The sequence below is a fragment of the Podarcis raffonei genome, chromosome 10 (assembly GCF_027172205.1).
Source record: "Podarcis raffonei isolate rPodRaf1 chromosome 10, rPodRaf1.pri, whole genome shotgun sequence".
In the NCBI taxonomy this organism is placed as follows: Eukaryota; Metazoa; Chordata; class Lepidosauria; order Squamata; family Lacertidae; genus Podarcis; species Podarcis raffonei.
This window is the reverse complement of record NC_070611.1, coordinates 31,048,416-31,073,671: the sequence shown is the minus strand read 5'-3', so window position 1 is coordinate 31,073,671 and position 25,256 is coordinate 31,048,416. Positions and strand designations below refer to the sequence as shown.

General features: G+C 43.6%; 1 protein-coding gene across 1 annotated transcript in view; it reads left to right on the top strand.

The window, feature by feature from the left end:
- Nucleotides 1-20,300, top strand: part of WIF1 (WNT inhibitory factor 1) — a 44,777-nt gene extending 24,477 nt beyond the window's left edge. Inside the window, exons 3-10 of the mRNA XM_053405976.1 lie at nucleotides 6,695-6,803; nucleotides 12,055-12,195; nucleotides 13,336-13,431; nucleotides 16,008-16,103; nucleotides 17,100-17,195; nucleotides 17,680-17,775; nucleotides 17,945-18,040; nucleotides 19,491-20,300. Of these exons, the coding sequence (XP_053261951.1) occupies nucleotides 6,695-6,803; nucleotides 12,055-12,195; nucleotides 13,336-13,431; nucleotides 16,008-16,103; nucleotides 17,100-17,195; nucleotides 17,680-17,775; nucleotides 17,945-18,040; nucleotides 19,491-19,612 (852 nt within the window). The 3' untranslated portion in view covers nucleotides 19,613-20,300. The remainder of the gene's footprint in view (nucleotides 1-6,694; nucleotides 6,804-12,054; nucleotides 12,196-13,335; nucleotides 13,432-16,007; nucleotides 16,104-17,099; nucleotides 17,196-17,679; nucleotides 17,776-17,944; nucleotides 18,041-19,490) is intronic.
- The last annotated feature ends 4,956 nt before the right edge of the window (nucleotides 20,301-25,256 follow it).

Sequence of the window (25,256 nt, the reverse complement as noted above, 5' to 3'; positions counted from 1 at the left end):
TATCCTAACACCTCGGAGCTGGACCTCAGTGTCCAGGCAGAATGATGTGGGTGGAGATGCTTCTTCAGGTATACTGGGCCAAAGCTGTTTAGGGCTTTAAAGGTCAGCACCAACACTTTGAATTGTGCTCAGAAACATACTGGGAGCCAATGTAGGTCTTTCAAGACTGGTGTTATATGGTCTCGGCGGCCACTCCCAGCCACCAGTCTAGCTGCCGCATTCTGGATTAGTTGTAGTTTCCAGGTCACCTTCAAAGGTAGCCCCACATAGAGCGCATTGCAGTAGTCCAAGCGGGAGATGACTAGAGCATGCACCACTCCGGCGAGACAGTCCGCGGGCAGATAGGGTCTCAGCCTGGGTACCAGATGGAGCTGGTAGACAGCTGCCCTGGACACAGAATGGATCTGCGCCTCCATGGACAGCTGTGAGTCCAAAATGACTCCCAGGCTGCGTTCCTGGTCCTTCAGGGGCGCAGTTACCCCATTCTGGACCTGGGAGTCCTCCACACCTGCCCGCCTCCTGTCCCCCAAAAACAGTACTTCTGTCTTGTCAGGATTCAACCTCAATCTGTTAGCTGCCATCCATCCTCCAACCACCTCCAGACACTCACACAGGACCTTCACCGCCTTCACTGGTTCCAATTGGAACGAGAGTTGGGCTGGGTATCATCCACATAGTGATGAACCCCTAACTGGAAGACATCCATTCAGAATTCATGTTTGTTGTGTAGTCAGTGCAGTCTATGGCAGTGGGCAGGGAAGATTGTGGCTGTGTGCTGATGCACTGGTCGGTATCATGAAAGAAATACTCATTGAGTCCTAGACAATGGAGAAAACCCTCTTAAGTCACCACAGAATTGCACCATAGGTGTAGATTAAGTAAGGCAGAAGGGCAGGTCCCCGTGAAAGAAAGGCTCTTCTGCCTGTGTGGCTGGACAGATTCACAATATTGCTAGCTGAGTTCAGGGTGTTGTTTGGGTGTGTGAAATGGTTATTGCTCATTAACTTTCAGAGTAATGGAGGTGAGCTGATCAAGCGAGATGCTTATCATTCCTATTTCTTGGGGAAGGATTAAAATTACAGCAAGAGCAGCTACCACCTCAACTGGCCGTGTGGATTGAATCAGTGCTGTCTAAGACCATGGCGGCAACTGTAAACAAGAAAAACGAAACAGGGCACAGTCGAGAAAAGGTGTCGAAAGAGAAGGAAGAGATGAACAACTTCTCAAAAATAGCTCTTCACCTCTCCACTAGTCTCACATATGCAGCCTCCTTTGATTTTGGTGCAGGCTTGAAACTCAGTTGCAAAATAGCATGCAACTCTCTGGACCTCAAGGTTTGCTACCTTTCTTCAGCCTCCCTCACCTTGTCTCCCTGGTCCATTGTCCTTCATCTCCCTGATTTCTCTGCTCTTTTCCATCCTAACAAGACTATTTTACCTCTGGTTCATGTTTTTGACTCCATTTCCCACGTTGCACTGCTCCATCCGCCACTTCCTCCTCCTGCTGAGCTACCTGCCATTGCTTCCTTATTAGATGGATGACCCCCCCCCCATGCTGTCTGTCTACCTGTAGGTGGAGTAAAGGGAAGAGGGAGGCTCTCCTGAGGCAACAGGATCCTCCATGCATGCGTGCTGTGCTCATGCTGGACTGGATCATGCCCATAATATCTATCGAAATGTCTGTTCACGAAACAAGAGCACCTCTTCAGTGACATAATACATGGCCAATGTTTGGGAGAAAACACCGTATTTTTCGCTCTATAAGACGCACCAGACCAGAAGACGCACCTAGTTTTTGGAGGAGGAAAACAAGAAGAAAAATATTCTGAATCTCAGAAGCCAGAACAGCAAGAGGGATCGCTGTGCAGTGAAAGCAACAATCCCTCTTGCTGTTCTGGCTTCAGGGATAGCTGCGCAGCCTGCATTCACTCCGTAAGACGCACACACATTTCCCCTTACTTTTTAGGAGGGAAAAAGTAAGTCTTATAGAGCAAAAAATACGGTACCCACATTTTGCTTTTTATTTATCTACTCTAGGTTAGATTTCGACAAGGGTATTTCACATCTAAAAAAAAAGCGCCTTGCACTTATGGCCTGGATATGTTCAAGGCTGACAGTAGCTGCTGAAGTTTCATCATTTTAAAGAGAGTTTAAAAGAAAAATTGCAAGGGGTGGGAGGTAGATATTTATTTATTATAAAGCAGTGCAAGGCAGCAAGCTGTAGGGCAGCACGTGGGACCAATAAAGGTCCAATTACAAAACCTTTGCTTCTAGCCACACTTTTCACTTATGTAAGTTATTGATTATACTTTCATGAGATCATAATCAAAAGGTTGTTCTTTGGTAATGGTGTGCTAGAGGAGTTTTATCCCAAACTTCAAAGCTGTCTTCTGAGCCTTAAGAACAAAGGCCTCCCTAGTTTGAAGCATGGCCAAAATGACCTTGCATGTTCAATTCGTGCTTCCTACCATTCAAAGGGGTCGGGGCTCCTCTCCATCGGCTGTGAACTCTTCTCTCATCACATCAGGTAAACTTCTGCCTCTGACAGATGAAAATCTTTAAGTATACATTTTTAATTTACAGTGATGCCACTCGGAAGCCTGTATATTTACACACGGTTCTAAAGACGTGTTTATTTATTTTGCCCCAAAGGCTCGTTCCCTTTAATCTTGCAAATGAAAAGAAAATTGCAGCAGGCTTGACATGATTTGTTTTTCTCCGCAGCAGAGAAAAAGTATAAATAAATAGGTGAGAATCCATCTTTTGGGTTTTGCACATCATCTTCTTCAAGTAACATTGCTGGCTTAAGGCTACAATCCTTAAGGCTATATTTGCCTGGGAGTAAGCCTTGTGGTAATAAATGGGATTCACATCTGAGTAGACAGGCATGTGCTTGTTTAGTAATAAACTACTTCCCAGCTGCAATCCCCCAATATGATCTCTCCTGCCTTTCAGAATAAAATCTCTATGTGTATTTTTGTTCTTCAAAATAAAACTGCAATTTGGTACGCTCCCAGAAAAAAAATGTTCTGTGTGCCTATGAGTCTGTCCTTTCCCTCTTTTACTGTTTTATTGGCACACCTAGTCGGAAGAAAATCTGGAATGTGCAAAAGAAGTGATAGTTTAATTGTGTGTGAGAAACCTTCAAACTTTGATGGAGGAGGCAACTCCTTTATTTTTCAAGGGCCATAGCTCAGGGACTGACAATCTGCTTTGCAAGCAGAAGATGCCAGGTTCAAGTCCCGGCAACTCCAGGTAGGACTTGGGGAAATCCTGTTGGGAAACCCTCCAGAGATGCCACCAGTCAGTGCAGACGCTGCTTTGCTAATGGTCTAACTCATTATAAGGCAGCTTCCGATGTTCCTCTATCTTAAGAATTGTGTAGAATGAAAACTCTGTGAGGCAGCCTTCAATACTTCTGCCTTCAATACTACTGTGATATCAGCAGGCATGGCACTAATTCCCAACAACATCTCAAACCTGCTTGTAGACATCTGTAGTGCATACACTCCCAATTGGCCTGAAAGGAACAACAAGTGGCTGTGGGTATATTCAGAAAACAGCATCTCCTGATTTGCAGTACGGGCCTCTGAGGTGGAAAGAATCTACTGGCCATAGTCTGGAGCAGGAAGATCCTTGCACCATTCCTCTTACAGCTGGGTAACAATAGCCACAAGCGTGGAATAAAGCAATTGCTGAGCTAACCCCCTAGCCCAAGCTACAGAGGTGGGCAAACTTTTTTTCTGTTGAGGGCTGCATTCCCTTAGGACTACTAGGACTACAGAGACCTGGGTTCAGATCCCCACTCAGCCTTGAAACTCATCATCCTTTTACCCTAGCTCTCAGTGTAACCTACCTCACAGGGTTGTTGTACAGATAAGCTTGGCAACTTAGGATGAGTCCCACGGCTCTCCCTTAAGAATGACTCAGCCTGGATCTTCGCCTATTTTATGTTGGGATTCCCAGCTACCTTCCAAAATGCGACGGCAGAATTACACAGTGGAAAGCAGCGCTAAGATGGAGAGGCGAGCAGAGAGCTGCTGGTTTGACTCACCAATTGTTGTTTTCAAACGATGAAGAACACATTGTTTTAATCACAAAGCCCATTATAACCTGGGTTTTGATATAATTAAAACATCAAAGCTGAAACAATGAGAAACAGACAGTACGGCCGTAGCTCTGATGCCATGGCTTCGTAGGGATCGTCAGGAAACAAAACAATTATTTTTCTTCTGAGCAGACTATTTTGTTTTTAAAACAAGTGTTCATAAACAAAGTTGTACAGACCATTTGGATAGTTTGCTTATTCCACATTGCATGGAAAAACTGCATGCCTTTTATTAAAACCTACCCTGAAATTTAGCTGTAGTTTTCACCTCTTATCTCCTGTTTTGCTACCTTTCTATTCTGCACTGTATTTCTCTCAAATGTCCTTTATTGAGTGGAGCATTCTTCCTCCATTAGGCAAATTCTCACTTGCTTACCAAGTACCAAAAAGTTTAAGGGCTTCAGTGCCACACAGAGGGGCAAAAGAGTAGATCTTTTGAGTGAGGGACAATTGACAGTTTTTATTTTTCTATTTCCCTTTTCCACTTCAATATGTGCCAATTTTTCTGTATAGTTTTTAAATCCCTCTGCAGTTTGCTTGCCAACTATTCACCAGATATTGAATATCTGGTATTTCAGTAACTGATGATTATACTTAGAGTAGACCTATTGAAATCAGTGGACTTCAGCCATTCTGAGCATGACTTGGTGGGACACCAACCAATATTTAACATCTGATGGTTGAAATTCAACAGTACTTAATAGTTGGCATTTGGTGACATTTTCACTGCAATCCACACACCAGCCAGGAAGCAGAGGGGCTTAAGAGACTGAGGGTCCACCATTGTGTCTGTAGACTCATGCCAGCTGGGGCAGAAGGCAGGGGTGGGTAAATCAGTCGGGAGCTGTGCAGCAGGGCCAAAATTGGGTCCGAAGCCATCTAATGATGCCAGTGGGGCCAGCTTAGAATCCAGCAGACCTCAAGCAGACTCAACCTTCCCCATCCCCATCCCCACCCCCAGAATGTCCTGTTTAGATGTGTATTGCCAGCAGCAGGGACCCCATTAGCAGTATTTCTTCCCACCCAACATTTGGTGGAATAGGAGCTCTGGGGCAGCGTAGCTTCATGGGTAGAAGCCTGCAGGGATGCACAGAGGGACACCCCTGTCCAGTCTAGTTCTCCTTTACCAGAGTGCCATACCAAACAATGAGCTTTCCCTGCTTCCCCCTCATGTCTGAACTCCTGTCGTTAACATTTGCCCTTGTTTTCTTTCTCGACCACCTGGGTCCTAGAAATATACTATAGGGACACAAGTGGCGCTGTGGTCTATACCACTGAGCCTCTTGGGCTTGCCGATCAGAAGGTCAGCGGTTCGAATGCCCATTACGGGGTGAGCTCCCGTTCCTCTGTCCCAGCTCCTGCCAACCTAGCAGTTCGAAAGCATACCACTACAAGTAGATAAATAGATACCACTGTGGTGGGAAGGTAGACAGTGTTTCCGTGAGCTTTGGTTTCCATCACGGTGTTCCGTTGCGCCAGAAGCGGTTTAGTCATGCTGGCCACATGAGCCAGAAAGCTATCTGTGGACAAACGCCGGCTCCCTCGGCCTGAAAACGAGATGAGCGCTGCAACACCATAGTCGCCTTTGACTGGAGTTAACCGTCGAGGGGTCCTCTACTTTTACATTTAGCTTAGAAATATACTTTGCTCCTTCTGTGCCCCACCCCGTTTTATTCTGGTGCTGCTACTGCCCAGCACAAGGGATTTGGATTGCAGCCTCTGACAGTTGTCAGCTTATCAGATTTCTTATTTGATCCCTACCAAAATAACAACAATGAAGGGTGAATGAAAAAAAATCTTTTTTTGAGGAAGGAAATGTCTCGTTAAAATTTCGAAGTACTTTATTCAATATATGAATGGCATTCTGGGGATGGGGATGGGGAGGTCTGAGTCTGCCTGGGATCTGCTGGATTCTGAGGTGGCCCCACTGGCATCATTGGATGGCTTGGGACCCGATTTGGGCCCTGTTGCACAGCTCCTGAATGATTTACCTGTCCCTGCCTTCTGCCCCGGCTGGCATGGGGCTACAGATGCAGTGATGGACCCCTCAGTCTCTTAAGACCCTTCAAGTATCTGTTTCAGATCTACCAAAAACAACAACAACTGAGGATTGATGTCTCCACTGACATTACAAGTTCACTTAACAAAACATTCATGACCAACATGACTAACTTAGGTTTGTTGATTTCAAAGGGTCTAGTCTGGGAAGGACTTGGCTGAATATAATTTGTGATGAACAAAGTAGTTTCCTTCGCATAAGTGTTCTTCTGTTCCTTTGTACTCTTACTTTAAATGGTGTGATTTAAAAAAAACAACAACAATACAGTAGAAATGCAAAAAAATAAATAAATTACAATATCTGTAAATAGCCAAAAATCCAATCCAATGTTCAATCTCCAATTCTATTACTCACGTTCAATCTCCAATTCTATTACTCAGAGGTACGTCTTCCTATGTTCATTGGAGCTTACTCGCTGATACATACGATTGCAAGCATTAGTTGTATTGTTCGCCTTAGACGAACATGACGAACAAATAGCCCGATGTGATAAAAATTAACCTCTCTTATGCATTCGTTTTCTTGCAGGCTGAATACTTTTATGAATTCCTGTCCTTGCGCTCATTGGATAAAGGCATAATGGCTGACCCAACTGTGAACATCCCTCTGCTTGGAACAATACCTCATCAGGCGTCAGGTTTGTGGATCTGTATGCATTTATGAGTTCAAAGATTGTGCGGGGGGGGGGAGGTTTTGCAAGGAAATACCATATTTACATAAATCTAAAGAGCCATCAAATCTAACGTGCACCCTTTTTTTTCCATGACGTAATTTGGCCAAAAAAGGTCGCATTAAATTCGAGTAAATATGGTAATTTTACAGTTCATAATGAATAAAAAATAATATTATAGGACAAACTGATCTGTAAGGGGAAAGGTTTGCTATAAAGCTGAATATTTATTCTGTATAAATAATATGTGATCAAGAGAATGTAACTTCTCCTCTGAAATAGCTAATGAATAGCATCTTTTATGTATTTTCTCCGTACAAGCTCACCTTGTTAGTATTGCTCATGGGTGCAGTCTAGCAAAAGCCAGTCCAAAGTGCAAAGCATAAAATATATGTATGTTAAATGTGACTCCTACTATCAATGCTTACAAAGGCGTTACTATTATGAGTTTTCGGCATCTCCGTAGCAGTAGCCAAATAACAGTTGGTGGTTCCAGTCAGCGGACGTGAACGATGACGGGAGCAAAATGGTTTTCAAGGTGGTTTCTATCCACTTTACTGATGTACCAGACTGAAAAGGGTGTGTGGGTGTGGGTGTTTCAAAATTAGTGATTAAGTATTTAATTGCCAGGTGGCAAAGACCTCAAACTTTAAAAAGGCAGTAACAAGTAAACTTTGGCAACCAATAAGGTTCTTCATGGGCCCAGGGGGGGGGGGAGTGCTCAAGGGAAAAGTTTAGTTTTCTTACTGTATAGTATTTTTGTAAGAAAAACAAATGATCACACTGACAACAGCAGGCAGAGCAAGTGAATGAAGGGAAATACACACAAATAGACACAATTTTATTTGCATGCCAACTTTCCCCAGTTCAAACCAGTGCCATATTTACGTATAAGCTAAACAAGCTAAAATATTAAAGGGGAAAAAACTGGATGTACATTTCCAAAATATAAGATAAAAAACCTACATACAGCAACAGTATTTTGTGTTGTGTAGGCTCCTATTTGTTATGTGCAAATGGCTTTAGATACCTATTGGGTCCATAAATTGCCATATAGCACATATTCAACACAAAAAACAGCAACAACTTGTTGTTGACAAAGGACAGCTGGAGATATAAAGGGCCCCATTACCTTCAGTAGCTTAGGGCCTCATCAAACCTAAATCCAGCCCTGGTTCAAACCATACTCAAGGTGGCTTAGAACATGAATAAAATACGTAACTACAACAAAACAAAAGGAGTCATAAATAGTGAATAAAACATTTTTTTAAATTACACAACCAAATTGAAGAATTTCCACATAAATCACAACAAGATCTAAAATGAAATACAAAAATACAACAGCAATACTGGTGAGGCACATAACCTGCAGACTGCACTAGTGCAATACTGGCTATGCTTCTGCGAAGTTGCCATGCGCAGAGGTTACAATGCATCTTGCACTGAGGCCAAAAGTGTATCTGCAATGGAGACAACCCACATCTCGAATCTCATATGTTGCAGCTGCTACATAGAATTGTTGCCCCCTCAGGAGGAATCTGGCAGATTCCCACTTGATGGCCATCCCACAAGGGCTGATTCACACATACATGTTTATCGCTTAAAACTGCATCGCTCCATGATTTATATCACTTAATGGCTCTCAGCTGAATGTGGGAACTGCCTCCAGTTGCGAATCTTTGTGTCTGGGATTCTGGGAAAGGTCTGTGTCTGGTGTCGGATCTGCCAGAGCCCTTTCCCCACATGCAAGCCATTAACTTGGCGTTGCAACCATTGCATGCATCCATACAGTGCTGGTTTGTTTGTGTAGACTGCACGCCTTCCCCCAAATTGCAAGTTTATCGAGAGAGATACATATGGGAAAGGTCGTTTGCCGTTGCTGCATCTACCCCCACAAGCTTGTTTGTGTCAGATGATCTGATAGCTTGGTAACCGCAAAAAGCTCTTGAACTTTTGCTGTCAAAGTTATCTCATGTTCCACATCTGAAAGGGATGAAAGAAGGAGCGAGGGAGCTTCAGGCCTGCAGAGCAGCAAAATCACGGAGCTGTGAAACACGATTTCCCATGCAAATCGGGCAAGACTTGTGGAAGGATCAGGTTTTGTGCGTTCTGAAGTTGCTTCAGCAACTGACCATTTTGGAATGCTGAAGCCCAGTGCTCAGTCTCAGCTCTCTTCCTCATCCAGTCTAGGAAAGGGGTTCCTTGTTCCTCTCCTTTTGGGAGGTCTGAATGGAATGAAAGTAGGCTCGCTATAATTGTAGTTCTGGTGACTTGAGTTCCAAGACTGCTTTGGAGATGTAGACTTTGTTTCCATATGGCGAGCATGTGCAGACATACAAATATACTTACAGGCTGCGCTGCATAATAAGCGCCCGCTAAGTTAATACATATGGCTTGCAGTAGTATTATTCAGTAAGCTGAGTTTGAAATGTATGTGTGTGCATCAACATGACACATTAGTAATTCAGGTCTCAGCGGAGCCGGTTATTCTGAAACAATGCAGCTCAGCAAATAAGGTTTCTGTTGCCTATGAGTGGGAAAGAAACACCCAAGGATTTGACAGCTATGACCACTTTACCTCATGGCTCCTTTGAGCCAAATAAAAGTATGACATGGAACTGATAGACAATGGCATCTATAATGAAGAACGGTTTATGTTTCGTATGATGATGCTATTGTGTCTGTTTGCGATTAGAATTTGTTTGCAGAAACAGTGAGCTGATCACGCCCCCCAAAATAGATTGGTGTTTACTAGCAGAATATCTTTATTAGCAGAGTATTTTGCAGTAAAATCCTCAAAATGTGCTGTAAGGAGGGAGGGGGACCTAATAGGTGCAGTTCCAAAAAGCATCAATGAGAAGCTGGTCATAAAGAAAGCAGATAAATGTCACTATTAATCTCAAGCAGCGTTCAAATGAAACAACCACAAAACAGCATTCCAAGGCTTTGGGGTTACCAGGCTTTTCTCCTCATTAAAATACTCCAGATTTACTGCCTTCCATTGGCTCTTTGTAGTTAAAAGAAAGTTTGCATTAAAGGCAGCCATCCCCATCTATTTGTTGCATTTAGAACACTTAACACCTTTGGTTTAAATCGGTATCTTTTATGGTTTTTCTCTCCAATTCCTTGGGGAAATGACAGAACTATCACTTAACGTAGCCATTTTTTTGCTAAAAGATACGAATACAAATAGAAACATTTAGACTTCACTGCTGCTTCTTCTCTGTTAACATTGTGGAAGTTCCCTCACTGAGAGAAGTGAGGTTACAGGGAACCAGGCAGAAGGCCTTCTCGGTAGTGACGCCTGCCCTGTGGAACGCCCTATCAGATGTCAAGGAAATAAACAACTATCTGACTTTTAGTAGGCATCTGAAGGCAGTCCTGTTTAGAAAAGTTTTTAACGTTTGAAGTTTTATTCTGTTTTTGGTGTTCTGTTGGGAGCTGCCCAGAGTGAGCAGGGTATAAATAATAAAATTATTATTGTTATTATTGTTGTTGTTATTATTAAAAAGGTAAAGGGACGCCTGACCATTAGGTCCAGTCGTGGCTGACTCTGGGGTTGCAGCACTCATCTTGCTTTATTGGCCGAGGGAGCTGGCGTACAGCTTCCGGGTCATGTGGCCAGCATGACTAAGCCGCTTCTGGCAAACCAGAGCAGCGCACGGAAACACCGTTTACCTTCCCGCTGGAGCGGTACCTATTTATCTACTTGCACTTTGACGTGCTTTCAAACTGCTAGGTTGGCAGGAGCAGGGACCGAGCAACGGGAGCTCACCCCATCGCGGGGATTCGAACCTCCGACCTTCCAATCGGCAAGCTCTAGGCTCTGTGGTTTAACTCACAGCGCCCCCCGCGTCCCCTTATTGTTATTATTATTATTGCTTTTATTACATTGATATTTACATTTAAAGCAAAGTGTGGATTATGTTACTGCATTTATTTTTCCATGATGCAACCCAGGGCATCATACAAAGGATTTCTAGGCTATGTACCATCCTGGTGTCAGACTGGTCAGACCTGCTTAGTTTCAGCAAGGTTTGCTGCATCCAGTGGTGGAGATTCATGCTCCAGCACCGGGGTTGGGGGTGGAGAGCAGGCAGGGCTGTGGCATGCTGCCTGCGGGGGCATGGCGCCCAGCATGGGGGGGCAGTCACGATGGCACCCCATCAGGATTGCGCTGCTGGGGGCGGTGTGCTCCCCCCGCACTCCTCTTCTTCTGCCAGTGGCTGCATCCTGCATCTTCAAACCATTGCCCTGCAGCCATGGTTGCACTGAAGAAACGAAAGTTGCAAACTTCAATGGGAATATATTCCATTGAACTCAATGGAACTTTCTTCTGATACGTATAGGATTGTACTTTAGAAAACATCTATATCCACGTGTGACAGAGCTGCCTGCTTATCCGGGGACATAGGAGGGATCTGATGTTGCAGCCCTGACCAATTCTCTTTAAGCATCACTCAGAGCAAAAGAAAATGATCTGTCAGCCACAGCCAAAGACAAGTCCCAGCTGCAAACAAGATTGGAAATGTCCCGACATGGAAGGCTAAGATCATTCGCTCAATGAGTGCAGAGTGTGAAGAATTTTGTCAGTGTTGTTGAAAATGTTATTTTTAAAAGGAGACTTGACCGGTCCATTTCTTTATTTTAGGAATGGGAATATGAACTCAGAATAATTTAATGGTGGGCAGCAAGAATCCATTTATCCAGTTATAGGGTTACCCTATTGATTGTAACTTCCAAGGTTTGCTCACACTGGTGCACAAGGCAGTCATAAGAACACAAGGAAAGCTCTCCTTGATCAGACCGATACCTGTTTCTGACACTGGTTAGGTGTACATAAGCAGCACATAAGTGCCACAAAAACAGTGCCTAAAAGCAGTGCCACTACCCTCACATGCCTTGTTGATAACTGACATCCCTTGGCACAATTAGTTGGGGGACGGACGGAGACAGAAGTTCCGTGAATTGTGTAGATGCAGCTTGTTTGACTCAAAAATCACCAGGGTACCACAGTGCATTGGACAAGATAATTGAATCATTAGCACCTACTGTAGCACTTTTGCAATATGATCATAGTACTGTGCTTGTTTTGCTTATTTATCGGTAGATTATCATTGGTGTGGAATGTCTTTTTTAAAAATTTCTGGATTTCACAGATAATCAGTAAGACCGTCTTTTATTTTCTTCACACTTTCTCCCCTTCCCTTTTTTTTAGTTGTCCAGGTTGGATTTCCCTGCCTTGGGAAACAAGATGGCGTGGCAGCATTTGAGGTGACAGTCATTATCATGAATTCAGAAGGCAATACCATACTCCAAACGCCACAGAACGCCATCTTCTTTAAGACTTGTCAGCAAGGTAACCAGAACCTGCCCTTGGAAGGGAAGTTTGTCTGTCTTGTCATTGTCCTCACACATCTGGGGAATAGCAGGTCACATTTGTCAGACCAGAAACAAGCTGAGACGCCATTTCTACTATGAATACAGATGAGGATGAGAGGTTTTTTGGGGAGGGTTACAGGGATGAGGGAGGAAAGGTGGGAAGTTCCTCAGTGCTACAATTCTACGGTCTTTAGGAGGGCATCTCGGGAGGTCCGGGGCAGCCAGAGGCTTCATAGGAAGGTTCCTCCACTCCACCCCTCCCCCAAAGGCAGCGGTGGGTTCCAGCAAAATTTTGTGAGATTTTGGTGAAATCTCGCCAGAAGCTGCCACCACTGCTACCACCACTTCTCCTCACCACTGGAGATGGTGGAGCAGCTGTGGCACCTTCAGGGGCACTGCCTCAGCTCACCTCATGGGCAGTGGGCCCTGCCGGAGCAATAGAATAGATCAGACCGTCCTCTTTGAGAGTAATCTGACTTTGTAGATCCCATTCCATGGAAACATCTCTGGCTCTAGCAGAGGCAAATTTAGGTAAGTGCAACCAGTTCACCCACACTGGGCACCAAGCTGAGAGGGTTGCCACAGGAGGTGCCACAGCAATGACTTAGAGCAGAAGATGAGAAGCAGGGGGCACCCGAATTTTGGTCTCACACAGTTTGAAATCCCATCACTGGCCCTAGCTTCATCAATATCTGAACTCCTACATTGGTGGGGCAAAAAGGGAATGGATCAGGGCATTCCAATGTGAGGAGAATCGTTAAAGAGAAAATCGTTAAAGAGAAAATAAAAGCCTACTCTCCTTTCACGTCTACCCTGTCAAAGAGCCCAGCAGGATGTTCGGTGTGGCAGCTCATTTGCCTTCAGTTCTCCTCCTTTAGGACTTCTGCCTCAGAATCCGAGCCTGTGAATATCTAGTTTTCTTGTACATTTTATTTGAGCATCTCAGTCAATGTATACTACCAAAATGTCCATCATTTGGACACTGGGATTAACTTTCTGGGCATTTCCCACTGTTCCATCTCCAGCAGACTACGATGCTCTTACCTCAGACTGTAATCAGACTGTTCACACAACACATATTCAATTCATCCAATAATTATTACCATCTTCTTTGAAGCTGAATGTCCTGGAGGATGCAGGAACGGCGGGTTTTGCAATGAAAGGCATGTATGCGAATGTCCAGATGGATTTTATGGTCCTCACTGCGAAAAAGGTAATCGAAAGGCTTCAATTATTTCATGCGCTTTTATTTACACTGCGAGAACAGCCAAGCAGTCGCTGCCTTTCAAAATATTGTTTTGTAGAGATTTTCAGATGTGGCTTAGGCCCCTTCCAAAAATTAAATCTAAACGCATAAGAAAAATATTTTACGAGCTGTGGCTTCTCAGAAAACATAGATTGTTTACACAAAAAGATAAAGAAGTCTCCGCTGAATGGTTTAAAGGACGGAACAGGGCTGACCAACAACTGAATGAGCGTCCATCTGGCAAAACATTAAGTAAAAGGCTGTTGCTAATGAACACTAGCTGTAAAAGTACCACAGTTATTTTACTCAGCTATTGTTGCTGAAGAGAATGTCCCAATTTGATCATGAAAGCGTCTCCATCTGTGCGGAGGCACAGTCTGCCTGGGAGAGAGAGCGCAATAGCCTTTTCTCCTTTCCAGCGGGCCCTGTTTGCCACAATCAGTTCGGATTTCCTCAGATCTGTGCCTAGTAAATCCCTGCCTGTAATTTGTCCCTGTTTTGCTTTTGGCAGGCATTTCTGGGTATCTCGATATTTATTTATTTTAGGTGAAGCACTCGTGCACCTAGAGTTATTCTTCCATCGTTATTAGAGGCTGAAGTGGTTTGCCTTTGAGACTGTAAGCAGGGTGTAAATATGTAAATGAAATGAAAATGAAAAGATTAACCATGCCCAGGCCCATGTCACTATAGACTCAGGGCAACCTGGCTGGACCCACATACTCCCTCACACATTATTTACATGCCAGAAGGGGGAAGTAGAATCACACCTACTACACTTGCCCCAAACCTGCCCACACTCACTGACCACGATTCCCAGCAACTATAGGGAATAATTGAATTGTAGAGTTGGAAGGGGCCCAGGATTCATAGCTAAAAATTCCAGATAGATGGTCTTTGTGATGATAATGAGAAAGGTCTCCTCTTCACAGCCCATTGGTATCTATGCATTGGGGACCGGTAGTCTCTTCTCCCATTTGGGTGTGGTTGTGTTTAGGCACAAGGATTAGCAAATTTACACAACCCGCAAGTGTCCGGGGGGCGGGGGAAGGAATGGGATGTCCTGTTTTTCTCTCACAAGGGAACAGCAGCCATTTGGGGAGCTGTGATCTTGCTCAATTTCACGATGCAATTTCCCCCATGAAAAAGTGCTTTTGAGTGGACTGCGATCTTATGCGCCATCCCAAAATGCCTGTTTTGCGGCTCCATGACCCCCCCCAAAAAAAAACAAATCGTGGTGCAAAATCATGGCTCCCTAAATGTCCAGTGAGGAAAATGAGAAGGTGGTATCCAGGAAGATGATGTACCAGTTTTTGCTGTCGTGGTGTTGGAGATTATGAATTTACCAGTTTATATCCAATGCAGTGCTAAGTTAAAGTCAATTAGTGGTATACTTGTTCCTCTGGTGAAAGGTTTTGTGCCTGCAAGACATAGTCACACAATAAAATGCACAAGCAGGTTGGGAGTAACTTGGTTGCACGGTAAACGGTGCCATCTGTTGAGCAATGAGTTTCCGCTGGCAAACTTGCTGCATTGGATTCCCCTGTGGAGCAACATTTAAACTCACCTGTTAGCCTTCGCGTTAGTGAGCAGCTAACATTGGATATAGCCCATAGTTTTCTTCCGTGGCAGCATGATGCCTAAAATGCTATTTGCATGACAGCATACAAATCAATATGGCTACCTCCTCACACACATAAACAAATCTCACTACAGCCAACCAAAGACAACCAACCACACCCTAGGTGTTATGTACTGAAGTTCTCATCCTGGGCCAGCAGGGGGATACTGTAGATAGTTTTCACTCAGGTCCACATATGCAAATAAGGGATTGAAAGTGACATTCAATGATTGGATAGTTACAGAAAGTTGTTACAGTTGCATTGTACTAGAGCTCTATATAAGCAGGCTGGCTGAACCCTTCAGTTCCGTTCTATTCTGGCCTGTGAATAAACAAGAGCTGTTTGAAGAATCACTGTGTCGTCTGATATGTTCTCCCACAACTTAACACTAGGCTACCCCCAACCTCTCTCACCACCAAGGAAATATAACAAGCAAATAGAAAGAGAACCCACACAAGTGACGCTGACCCCACACATACGCTACGTAGAAAAATAAAAGCATTGCCACCCCACCCCAATCACCATTCCCCTCTTTCTCCCTCTTTTCTTCCCAACCTAATACTGCATGCAACACTAATGTCTCACAACAAACGTAACTGATCTGTAGAAAACACAACGTGAAAAAAGTGACAATGCGTGTATTTTTGTAAACTAAGAAATCTTCAATACAAATTTATATATATATATATATATATATAAATGTAATTTTCAGAAATAGGTGTCTGAAAATCAAAGCTCAAGGGTTTTATTACACCAGATTTCAGGCACCTTCTACTACTGCTGAGTTCATTTTGCCTGCAGAAGAGACAGTTCATCTTAAGGAATCGTATGAGTTGCAAGATAAAATGTGCTTTATGCTTTGAAGGTTTTTCCTCTCTGCATCAGTGCCAACATCTCACTATAGTGTTGATTCCCTCCATTCAGCTCTGTGTACTCCTCACTGCATGAATGGTGGACTCTGCGTCATGCCTGGATTGTGTATTTGCCCACCTGGTTTCTATGGCATCAACTGCGACAAAGGTATGCTTTAAAAAAAGGATTACAATGAGACCTGTGAGCTTTAACCATTCACTCAGTAGGCTAAGCCACCAAAGCTTTCACAGCAGATTAAAAAAAAACAACCATCACCTCCAGTTAATTGGGAGAACTGCAAACAAGAAAATTTGAGCAGGAAAAGTGAAGAACAGATAGCACAGCCTAGCTGACAGTGTAGGGACGGGGAGGAATTTGATTCAGTTAGCATTTAAAGGCAGCTCTGCCCAACCCAAACAATATGTGAGCTGGAAACACAGCCATTTTTCGGAATCTGCGCTTCTCTGATTTCCGCGATACTGTTCTCTAGCCTGGAAAAAAAAATGCATATACTCAGAAAAAATGTGCATTAAAATGCATACGTTCATGAAAATAACATACAAAAAATGCAGTATAGCAGGGAAAGAAGATTGCATACAAAAATGTGTATATTAGGAGAAATTCACATTAAAATCCTGCTGAATTTTCATGAGGACTTAAAAAATAATAATCTCAAACTGATGGAGAAACATGGAGAACTGAAATTAAGGTTGGAAAAATGAAAAACTGAGAGAAACCAGAATTGATTAGCACATCCTACCTGAGTCTCAGCAAAGCATAACCTTAGAATGTGCCCCAATGATTCTGGGACAGTTTCATTTTTCTTGTCGTTTGCCCTTTAGGATGCCAGCCTCAGCGAAGGCTGAGCACCACTCCTAGCACCAAAAATTATATTTTCCTGCCATCACAGTTATGGATCTGATGAACAGTTCGTTCAAGGCTGTCCTTTTATTGAACATGGCAGTTTCTTGCATGTGAAAGAGATGCTGTACCTACGAATCCACATTTGAGTGCATTAAATCAGAATATTACCCTTTCCTTGGGTCTTTGGTTTAATTGGCTTTTGAAAAGACCCCAAACTTTGTTGCACCTTGCCAAAGCTATCCATTTCTGGTGGTGAAAGCCTACATATCCAGTCTCATACTTTTGCTTTGTCTTCCCCAGCAAACTGCACAACGACCTGCTTCAATGGAGGGACATGTTTTTATCCAGGAAAATGTATTTGTCCTGCAGGACTTGAGGGGGATCAGTGTGAAATCAGTGAGTTTTTTGCCATTATGCCATTTTCAGCAGACTGAAAAGATTCTTCTTGAGGTTCCTAACTCCCAAAAGATGGTACAGGCAGCCGAAATGAGCTTTAGATTTCACAACACCGGGCTGCCTGGTGTCTGGTGTGTTGGTTTGTGGATGGGTGTTTACTAAGGATACAGAAGTCATGGGATAAGGACAAATTGATGCTGAATGACCTGGGGAAGAGCAAAGCAGCCATGATCTCTTTTCTTGGAGCCCTCACACTCCTGCAAAGCTGTGGTATAAATATAATGTGCAAGCCAGGCCTCTATTCTGGGTACGAAGTCTATTGAGTGTGGGTTGTCAGTATTTGTTTATCACGGTGGTGGTCCCATTTGCATCTCATAGGTAATAACTGCTGTTAAATCTGTAATCAACTCTAATGGGGCTGGGCCAGATTTCACTTAAGGCAATAAAGGCAGTGCTATCATCCTTTTTTTTTAATCATTTCTAGGCAAATGCCATCAGCCGTGTAGAAATGGAGGCAAATGTACTGGTAAAAATAAATGCAAGTGTTCCAAAGGCTACCAAGGAGATCTCTGTTCAAAGCGTAAGTGCTCAATCAACTCGACCTTTTCCTAAAAAAGCTTTTGCAGCAGATTCGGGATTTTGTAACGTTCGTGCTAAACAGTGGGTATGCGTTAGTGTGCCGCTGTGGAAGATCCTAAAACAAAAGGAAATACTTGGTTTAGATATTAACTGTAGGTGTCTTATTGCAGCCGTATGTGAACCTGGTTGTGGATCATATGGGATCTGTATTGAACCTAACACATGCCAGTGTCGAGAAGGCTGGCATGGAAGGCACTGCAATAAAAGTAAGTGGCATTGACAAAATATGACTCTTTGCCTCCATAAAATATGCAATCTCTGTGGAATGGGTTTATTGACATCCTTTCCCCACCAATCCCATTGCACAGGGTTGCTACTAGGCACTGTGTACTCAGATCCAAGATGATTTAGCAGACTCTGGCTGCGTTTAGACAGCACTTAATCCACCCATTTCCTTACCTGATAATTTCCGCTTTTTATGTGAGCTTGAATTGTGCTCGGAAACGTACTGGGAGCCGGTGTAGGTCTTTCAAGACCGATGTTATGTGGTCTCGGCGGCCGCTCCCAGTCACCAGTCTAGTTCCACATTCTGGATTAGTTATAGTTTCCGGGCCACCTTCAAAGGTGCATTTGAGCACATTGCAGTGATAATCAATCATGTGATTGATTATGCAGGGAGGGGCTGACCTGGGATCCCCCAATATTTTATTCTAGTTGGCAACCCTGTAGAATACTGTATTGGCCCAAATATAAGCCGCACCCGAATATAAGCTGCACCTTTAAAATTGGGGGGGGGGAGAAAAATACCCAAATATCAGCCACTCCATTCTTCTCTGCTCCTGGCTGCATATTGGGGGGAGGGGAGCTGCGCTGCATTGCTGACGCGTTTCCCTTCTTCGCTCTCTCCCTTCCCAGCCTTGGGGGAGAGGACAGGGGCCTACGCATGGGTCAGGCACTGCTTTGCCACACTCCTGGCGCTGTTTGCCCCATGCTCCTGGCTGCATACCGTAAGGTCGCGAATATAAGTCGCACTTTAACTTTTCACGGTCAGAATTTGGGGGGAAAGTGAGGCTTATATTCAGGCCAATGCGGTAATCAAGCAAATTGCCTCTTGATTACTTGTCTGCAGATTTGTGACCAAGTACTGCAGGGTACAGGGACATGGGTGGCGCTCTGGGTTAAACCACTGAGCCTCTTGGGCTTGCCAATCAGAAGGTCGGCAGTTTGAATCCCCGCAACGGGGTGAGCTCCCGTTGCTCGGTCCCAGCTCCTGCCAACCTAGCAGTTCGAAAGCCCGTCAAAGAGCAATTAGATAAATAGGTACCGCTTTGGCAGGAAGGTAAACAGTGTTTCCATGCGCTGCTCTGGTTCACCAGAAGTGGCTTAGTCACGCTGGCCACATGACCTGGAAGCTGTACACCGGCTCCCTTGGCCAATAAAGCAAGATGAGCGCCGCAACCCCAGAGTCGGCCACATCTGGACCTAATGGTCAGGGGTCCCTTTACCTTTACCTTACTGCAGGGTACACATGTTAAGGCAGATCCATAAATATAACGAGAAAAATCACCTTTCAGAAATAAATGTTTGTCTCATGGTAGTACTGTGTGAAGTCCGGTGCGAAGTCCATATTGAAATTTCCATGTCAAACATTCACAGTGAAAAGGGGGGGGGGCTGCATTTGTAGTTTCCTTACTCTTGAACTGGGTCATTTTTCAGGGTACGGAGCCAACCTGACAAATGGCCTGAGGCCCACAGGCACCAAGCACAGGCAGTACACGCCTTCACCGAAAAGGGCCGAGGAGAAGCAAGCGCTCCCTGAATCCAATTATATCTGGTGAACTCCAACATCTGAAACGTTTTATGTTACACAAAGTTCATAGCCTTCATTAACCTTTCATGTGTTGAATGTTAAAACGCTGTTCATTACATTTTAAGATTACTGGCCTGAATTTTACTAGCTTCGTTATAAACCACTGAGCTGATATTTACTATTCCTTTTAAGTTTTACTTCTCTAGCACAGTTATATAGGCTTCTTGTTTTCAGTGCTTTTTGGACCGGTTTCTTTTTTGTACTATATTTCAATTCTTTATTGACTTGGAGTGTTTCCCCCCCCCTTTCCTTGTAAGAAATTCCTCAGAACAAATTGATTATCCAAAATTGGGGAGAGATTTTGAAAACGCTGGCCTGGAACCCACAGTTTTTCCTGGATTTGTGTCTACATACCTTAAAAACAAATTTTTATTTTTTATTTTGGCACGATGCAGTCTTACATGTCCCGTTTAATAAAGGCAAAAGCTTTTTTTAATTTAAAGCCAATTCCCATTTCTGCAGCATGCTCTATTGAATACGGTGTAGTTGTGGCATTGAAACAATATAATATATTGGAAACAAAGTGGAACTATGAAGTATGAGCGCAGTCTTTGCATCGGCTTATAGCAATATAATATATTGTGTACACAAAACAGCTCTTATGTAATAAACATTTTTATACTGATTGTTATGTATGAAATAAAGATGCTGCTTTAGTTTTGTGTGTGTTGAGATGCTTGAGATGTTATCTGAAGGAGATGCACTGATCTTATAACTGTCGGAAGATGCTGTAGCTCAGGAACTTCTGCATCAAGAAAAGAGTTGGGTGGGATGGCTTACAAGGCCCTTCTCACTCTGTGGTTCTAAGATACTAGGCTTCACAGTGCTCAGGCCAGAACAGAACTGAACTGAGGGGTTCAGCCAACCTGCTTATATAGAGCTCAACTGCAAAGCAACAGTAACAACTTTCTGTAACTATCCAATCACTGAACGTCACTTTCAATTCCTTATTTGCATATGTGGACCTGAGTGAAAACTATCTACAGTATCCCCCTGCTGGCGCAGGGTGAGAACTTCAGTACATAACAGGTCCAATGAGTTTTCCCCTTGCCCCACTCCCTTCCAAGGGAAAACCCACTCTTCAGTGATATAGCAGAACAAATGGCAATCTGGGGGAAACCCAGATTCCTGCTAGCTCCGATTGAGCACTAAAGAACAGGTTTTTCCCCAGGATGGTCAGTGCCAAACTTCAAGAGACCCACAGCCCTGCACCATGGATGGGTCACCCACCCAACCAAGGCAGATCCCATGCCTGCCATCACACATATCCCCTCTGCCTGGCTGCTCTGCCCCCAACACCCCCTCCAACCAGTGCAGGACATCTGTCCTGCTCACCACTGTCTGCAGGGGCAGCAACACTACCACTTCTCTTCTCTCCAGGCTGCCACTCACCACCCTCCTTGTCATGCCCAAGAGTCATTTGAGCTGTGTACAGGCAGAACTCCTGCTTTTTGAATGGAAGCCATGCTCAGGTGCCACTCATGATGGTCACCCACCATGTTTAATTGCCCAATATGACTTGCCCTGACTTATAGATTAAAAAAAAAACACACCCCTATAGATTTATAGTCTCAGTAGCACCATAGACCTATGAAATGTCTAGATAGTTCTGTGGATTTTATAGATCTGACTAGTCCAGGTAGGAGCAGGGCTACAAATTTTTGTAGAGTCGCCAAGACATTTTATTAACGTGGAAGATGTGCCAACCCATTCCTCACTGGCATACAAAAGGTTAGCCTTGGTTGCCTCACATTGGTGCAAGAGTGTGCCAGGAAATTCCAGTTATGAACCATTGCTCTCTGGCTCTGTGAACAGCAGAAATGGTGGGCATGTTTGCAGCAGTTGTCAAAGTAGCACCAATCTAATATATTAGAGATTTTCATATATAATATACCTATAATCCACACCAGCTAGCATCCAGCAGTATCTTCATGCTGTTTTTTAAAAATTGATTATGATGTGTTTTTCTTCAAGGTGGGAGGTTATTTTACTATATGTTACCTGGAGAGCAGGATCTTGCCTTCAATTGCAGCTATAAAAAATTTAAATAAGTAGATAAATCTAACAATTAGAGTAATATTAAAATTACTCCAAAAGCTCTGTTTATTGACCTATTTGGTTTAGCTGCTTGGAAAGTAAATGGCAGCAAATATCAACAGAGAAGCAACCCACCCTCACCCCTTTAACTGAACACATGGAACTTGTCCAACTTTTTTGGCTGTGCAACTATGCAGTGCAACAGGCAGAGCAAATCTGGAAGCAAATTTGTATGTTTGGATGGAGAAAGATCTTAAAGGTCTTTGGATAAGTTTAGACACGTCAGTGTTACTACTGGGTAAATACAAGGGGTTGGATCCTAAGCAAGTACCGGTAAGTCATATGCTCATGAAATTACTGAAATCAATATGCAAAACTAGCCAGAACTAAAAACCCCATTAAGTGCAACTAACTTGCAGTGGCTGATCGAACCCGAAAAGAATGATAACAGCCTTTGTATGATTTTTTAGTGCAACAGAGCAATTAAAAGGGCCTTTTTCTCCATTGTGCTGCTTCGTCAAAACAATTTGATATAAACACCTATCTCACTGTATTTCCTGATGGGCATCATCCAATGATTGTAATAGGCTGGCTATATATAAATGAGAGTGTGGCTTAAAACAAAAACAAAAAAACATTCCCACGTACATTCTCAAAAATGTGTTATCTTGTACGTTATGGTACCATAGTGCCAATTTGCCCAGAGACATTTTAGGAACAAAAAATATAAGATTCTCATGCAAAATTTAATTACAATTTATTTCTTTGCCAAGTGCTACTGCACCTACCCTATATGGGGAGGATTTATTTTATTTTTTTTGTATTCAAATTAGCAACAAATGAGGAGAACTCTCCATACACTTCCATACCATGGAAAAGGATATGATCACACAGCACAATGGGACACTCACTGAAATGAAAACAAAACAAAACCAGCATATTTTATATTTGCCACAAGGTCCCTATTCTGAATGAAATAAAAATTTTGGTGAGACATTGATGGACACAGGAGCTCTGAGGTGAGTTTGTGTGGCGGGGAAGGTTGGCAATCCAGGTCTCCCTCCCCAGTCCAGCACTTCCAGTCAGTGCCAGTTTAAGGGTGGTGTGGCCAGTTCCTCCTCACAGGGTGCCAAACCAAGGGGGTGCAAAATAATAGGTTGTGGGTTTTTTTAAACCCTTTTTTAGCTACTCAAAGTTAGAGCATGCACAGAATCAGGGCCGGATTTAGGTTTGATGAGGTCCTAAGCTACTGAAGGTAATGGGGCCCTTTATATGTCCAGCTGTCCTTTGCCAACAACAAATTGCCCCTGTTTTTTGTGTTGAATATATGCTATATGGTAATTTGTGGACCTAACAGGTATCTAAAGCCATTTGAACCTGTTGCCATGCAACCAGTCCATGCAGAATGTAGGCACACTATACAGTGGTACCTTGGGTTAAGAACTTAATTCGTTCTGGAGGTCTGTTCTTAACCTGAAACTGTTCTTAACCTGAAGCACCACTTTAGCTAATGGAGCCTCCTGCTGCCGCTGCACCGCTGCTGCACGATTTCTGTTCTCATCCTGAAGCAAAGTTCTTAACCAGAGGTAATATTTCTGGATTAGCGGAGTCTGTAACCTGAAGCGTATGTAACCCGAGGTACCACTGTATATAGAAATGAGCAAACTAGTGATATTTTAGGGAGCAGGCTAGCAGGCTGGGCCCATTACTCATAGGTATCTACACAACACAAAACACTGCCGCTGTATGTAGGTTTTATTTCATTTGTGTTTTTTTAATCTTATATTTTGGAAATGTACACCCAGTTTCTTTCTCCTTTAATTTTTTTGGGGGGAGGGCACCCTAAGTTATAGCTTGTTTAGCTTATACGTAAATTTGGCACTGCACAGAATGGAAGGCAAGACATGGGAGGGAGGCATGAGACTAAGAAATATTTGGGGGCAGGGCAAATTTTGTCCTCACTCAGGATGTCATATTATCAAAGTCTCCCCCTGCTCCAGCTAGTTCAATAAAACTTTCAAAACAAAACAAAAGTTCTTGAGGAGAGAGCAGAGTAAGGCTGTTGAGGAAGCCTCCCCAGGACTAGGCTGAGCAACCAGGAGGGCTGCATTTGAGCCACGGGGTAGAGGTTCCCTAATCCTGTCATATGTGATAACTGCCAGTTGTTCTGGGTTCTTGGGGGACTCCTTTCCCCCTCACAGAGCTGCATTTCCCAGAGTTCCCAGGGAAAGGGGAATCGATTGGTAAACCGCTCTGAGAATTGTAATTCTGCGAAGGGAATAGGGGTCTCCACCACCTCTCAGCAGCCTTAACAAACTTCAGTTCCCAGGATTATTTGGGGGAAACCAAGTGCTTTTAAAATGTGTGGTGAAGATGTGGCCAAAGACTTCGCATAAGAACATTCAAATAGCATCCTGTAAAACATGTCAACATTTTTATTCCTAAATAGCGGTCAGTATTGGAAGAGAGGGCAGTGACTTCTCTAAGACCATTTTGTGAACTCACGGCTTTGGTGAGAGGTTGAGTGGATTTAAATGAAATTGGGGCTTGGACTGTGAATATGGATATAGGCCCAACATTGGCATGCATCATACCTGAACAAAAGTCCTTGTGTCTTGGTAGGACTTATCACTGACGGGCTTTCCTTCAAACTTTTGTTGTTTTGTTTTTCTGCATTGGGTTCCTGGATGATCCACCATTTTTATTTCCCACAATGCCCTGGAATGATGCTATGTGGTGAGAAATGTAAAGGATAGCTCCACTGAAGTGCTTATGACCTCCGCCACTGCCACCAGTTAGACTCATTGGGTTGCCAATTGAAACAATTTAGGGCTGAACACAGGACACTTTGCTGAGGAATCCACAAACCTGGGCCTCAATCTGCCTGCATATATTTGAACTGAGCCTCACAGGATGAGCATCACTTTTGCCACAGAATTCACTGCTCTGCATCTGGCATTCTGCATTCTAACATGGTGGTTCTTAACATGGCTACTTAACACTTGGCACTGGTGGAACTGAGGCTTGGCATTCCTTTCCCTTCCCAGAGAGTTGGCTGCCACATTTTATGGAGCAAACTTGGCTACTGTATGAGTGATTTGTGCTCTGGTTTGTTCTGAGTCATGATTATCCAGCAGCTCTTTTTCTGTTTATTTTAATGTCTTGTTCTCTTTTATAACTGATGAGCTGCCAGACTGAGCTTCTAACACATACCATAAGGCAATCCCCCCCCCTTGTTAAGGCTTATGTTTTTGAAGTTATGTGGAAAGCATTTACACCTGTGCAATAAAGGCACCCATGCGTCCTGTTTCTGTATTTTGAGATGGTGGTTCCTGCTCCCAGTTAGCCTTGAGTAAGGCTGAGATTCTATGCCTTACAAGGAAATAAGACCAATTGAACTAATTGGGGAATATTTCCAAGAATACCTGTATAGTATAGAGTCATAGGTGGTCCACTGAAACCAATGGAACAAGTTAGTCATAATCAATGGGGAACAGAGTAGTTCATTATTACAATAGACCCCCTATTTTTAAAAACTTCTTAGGTGTATTCAGGCACAGGGATGATTGTCCTGG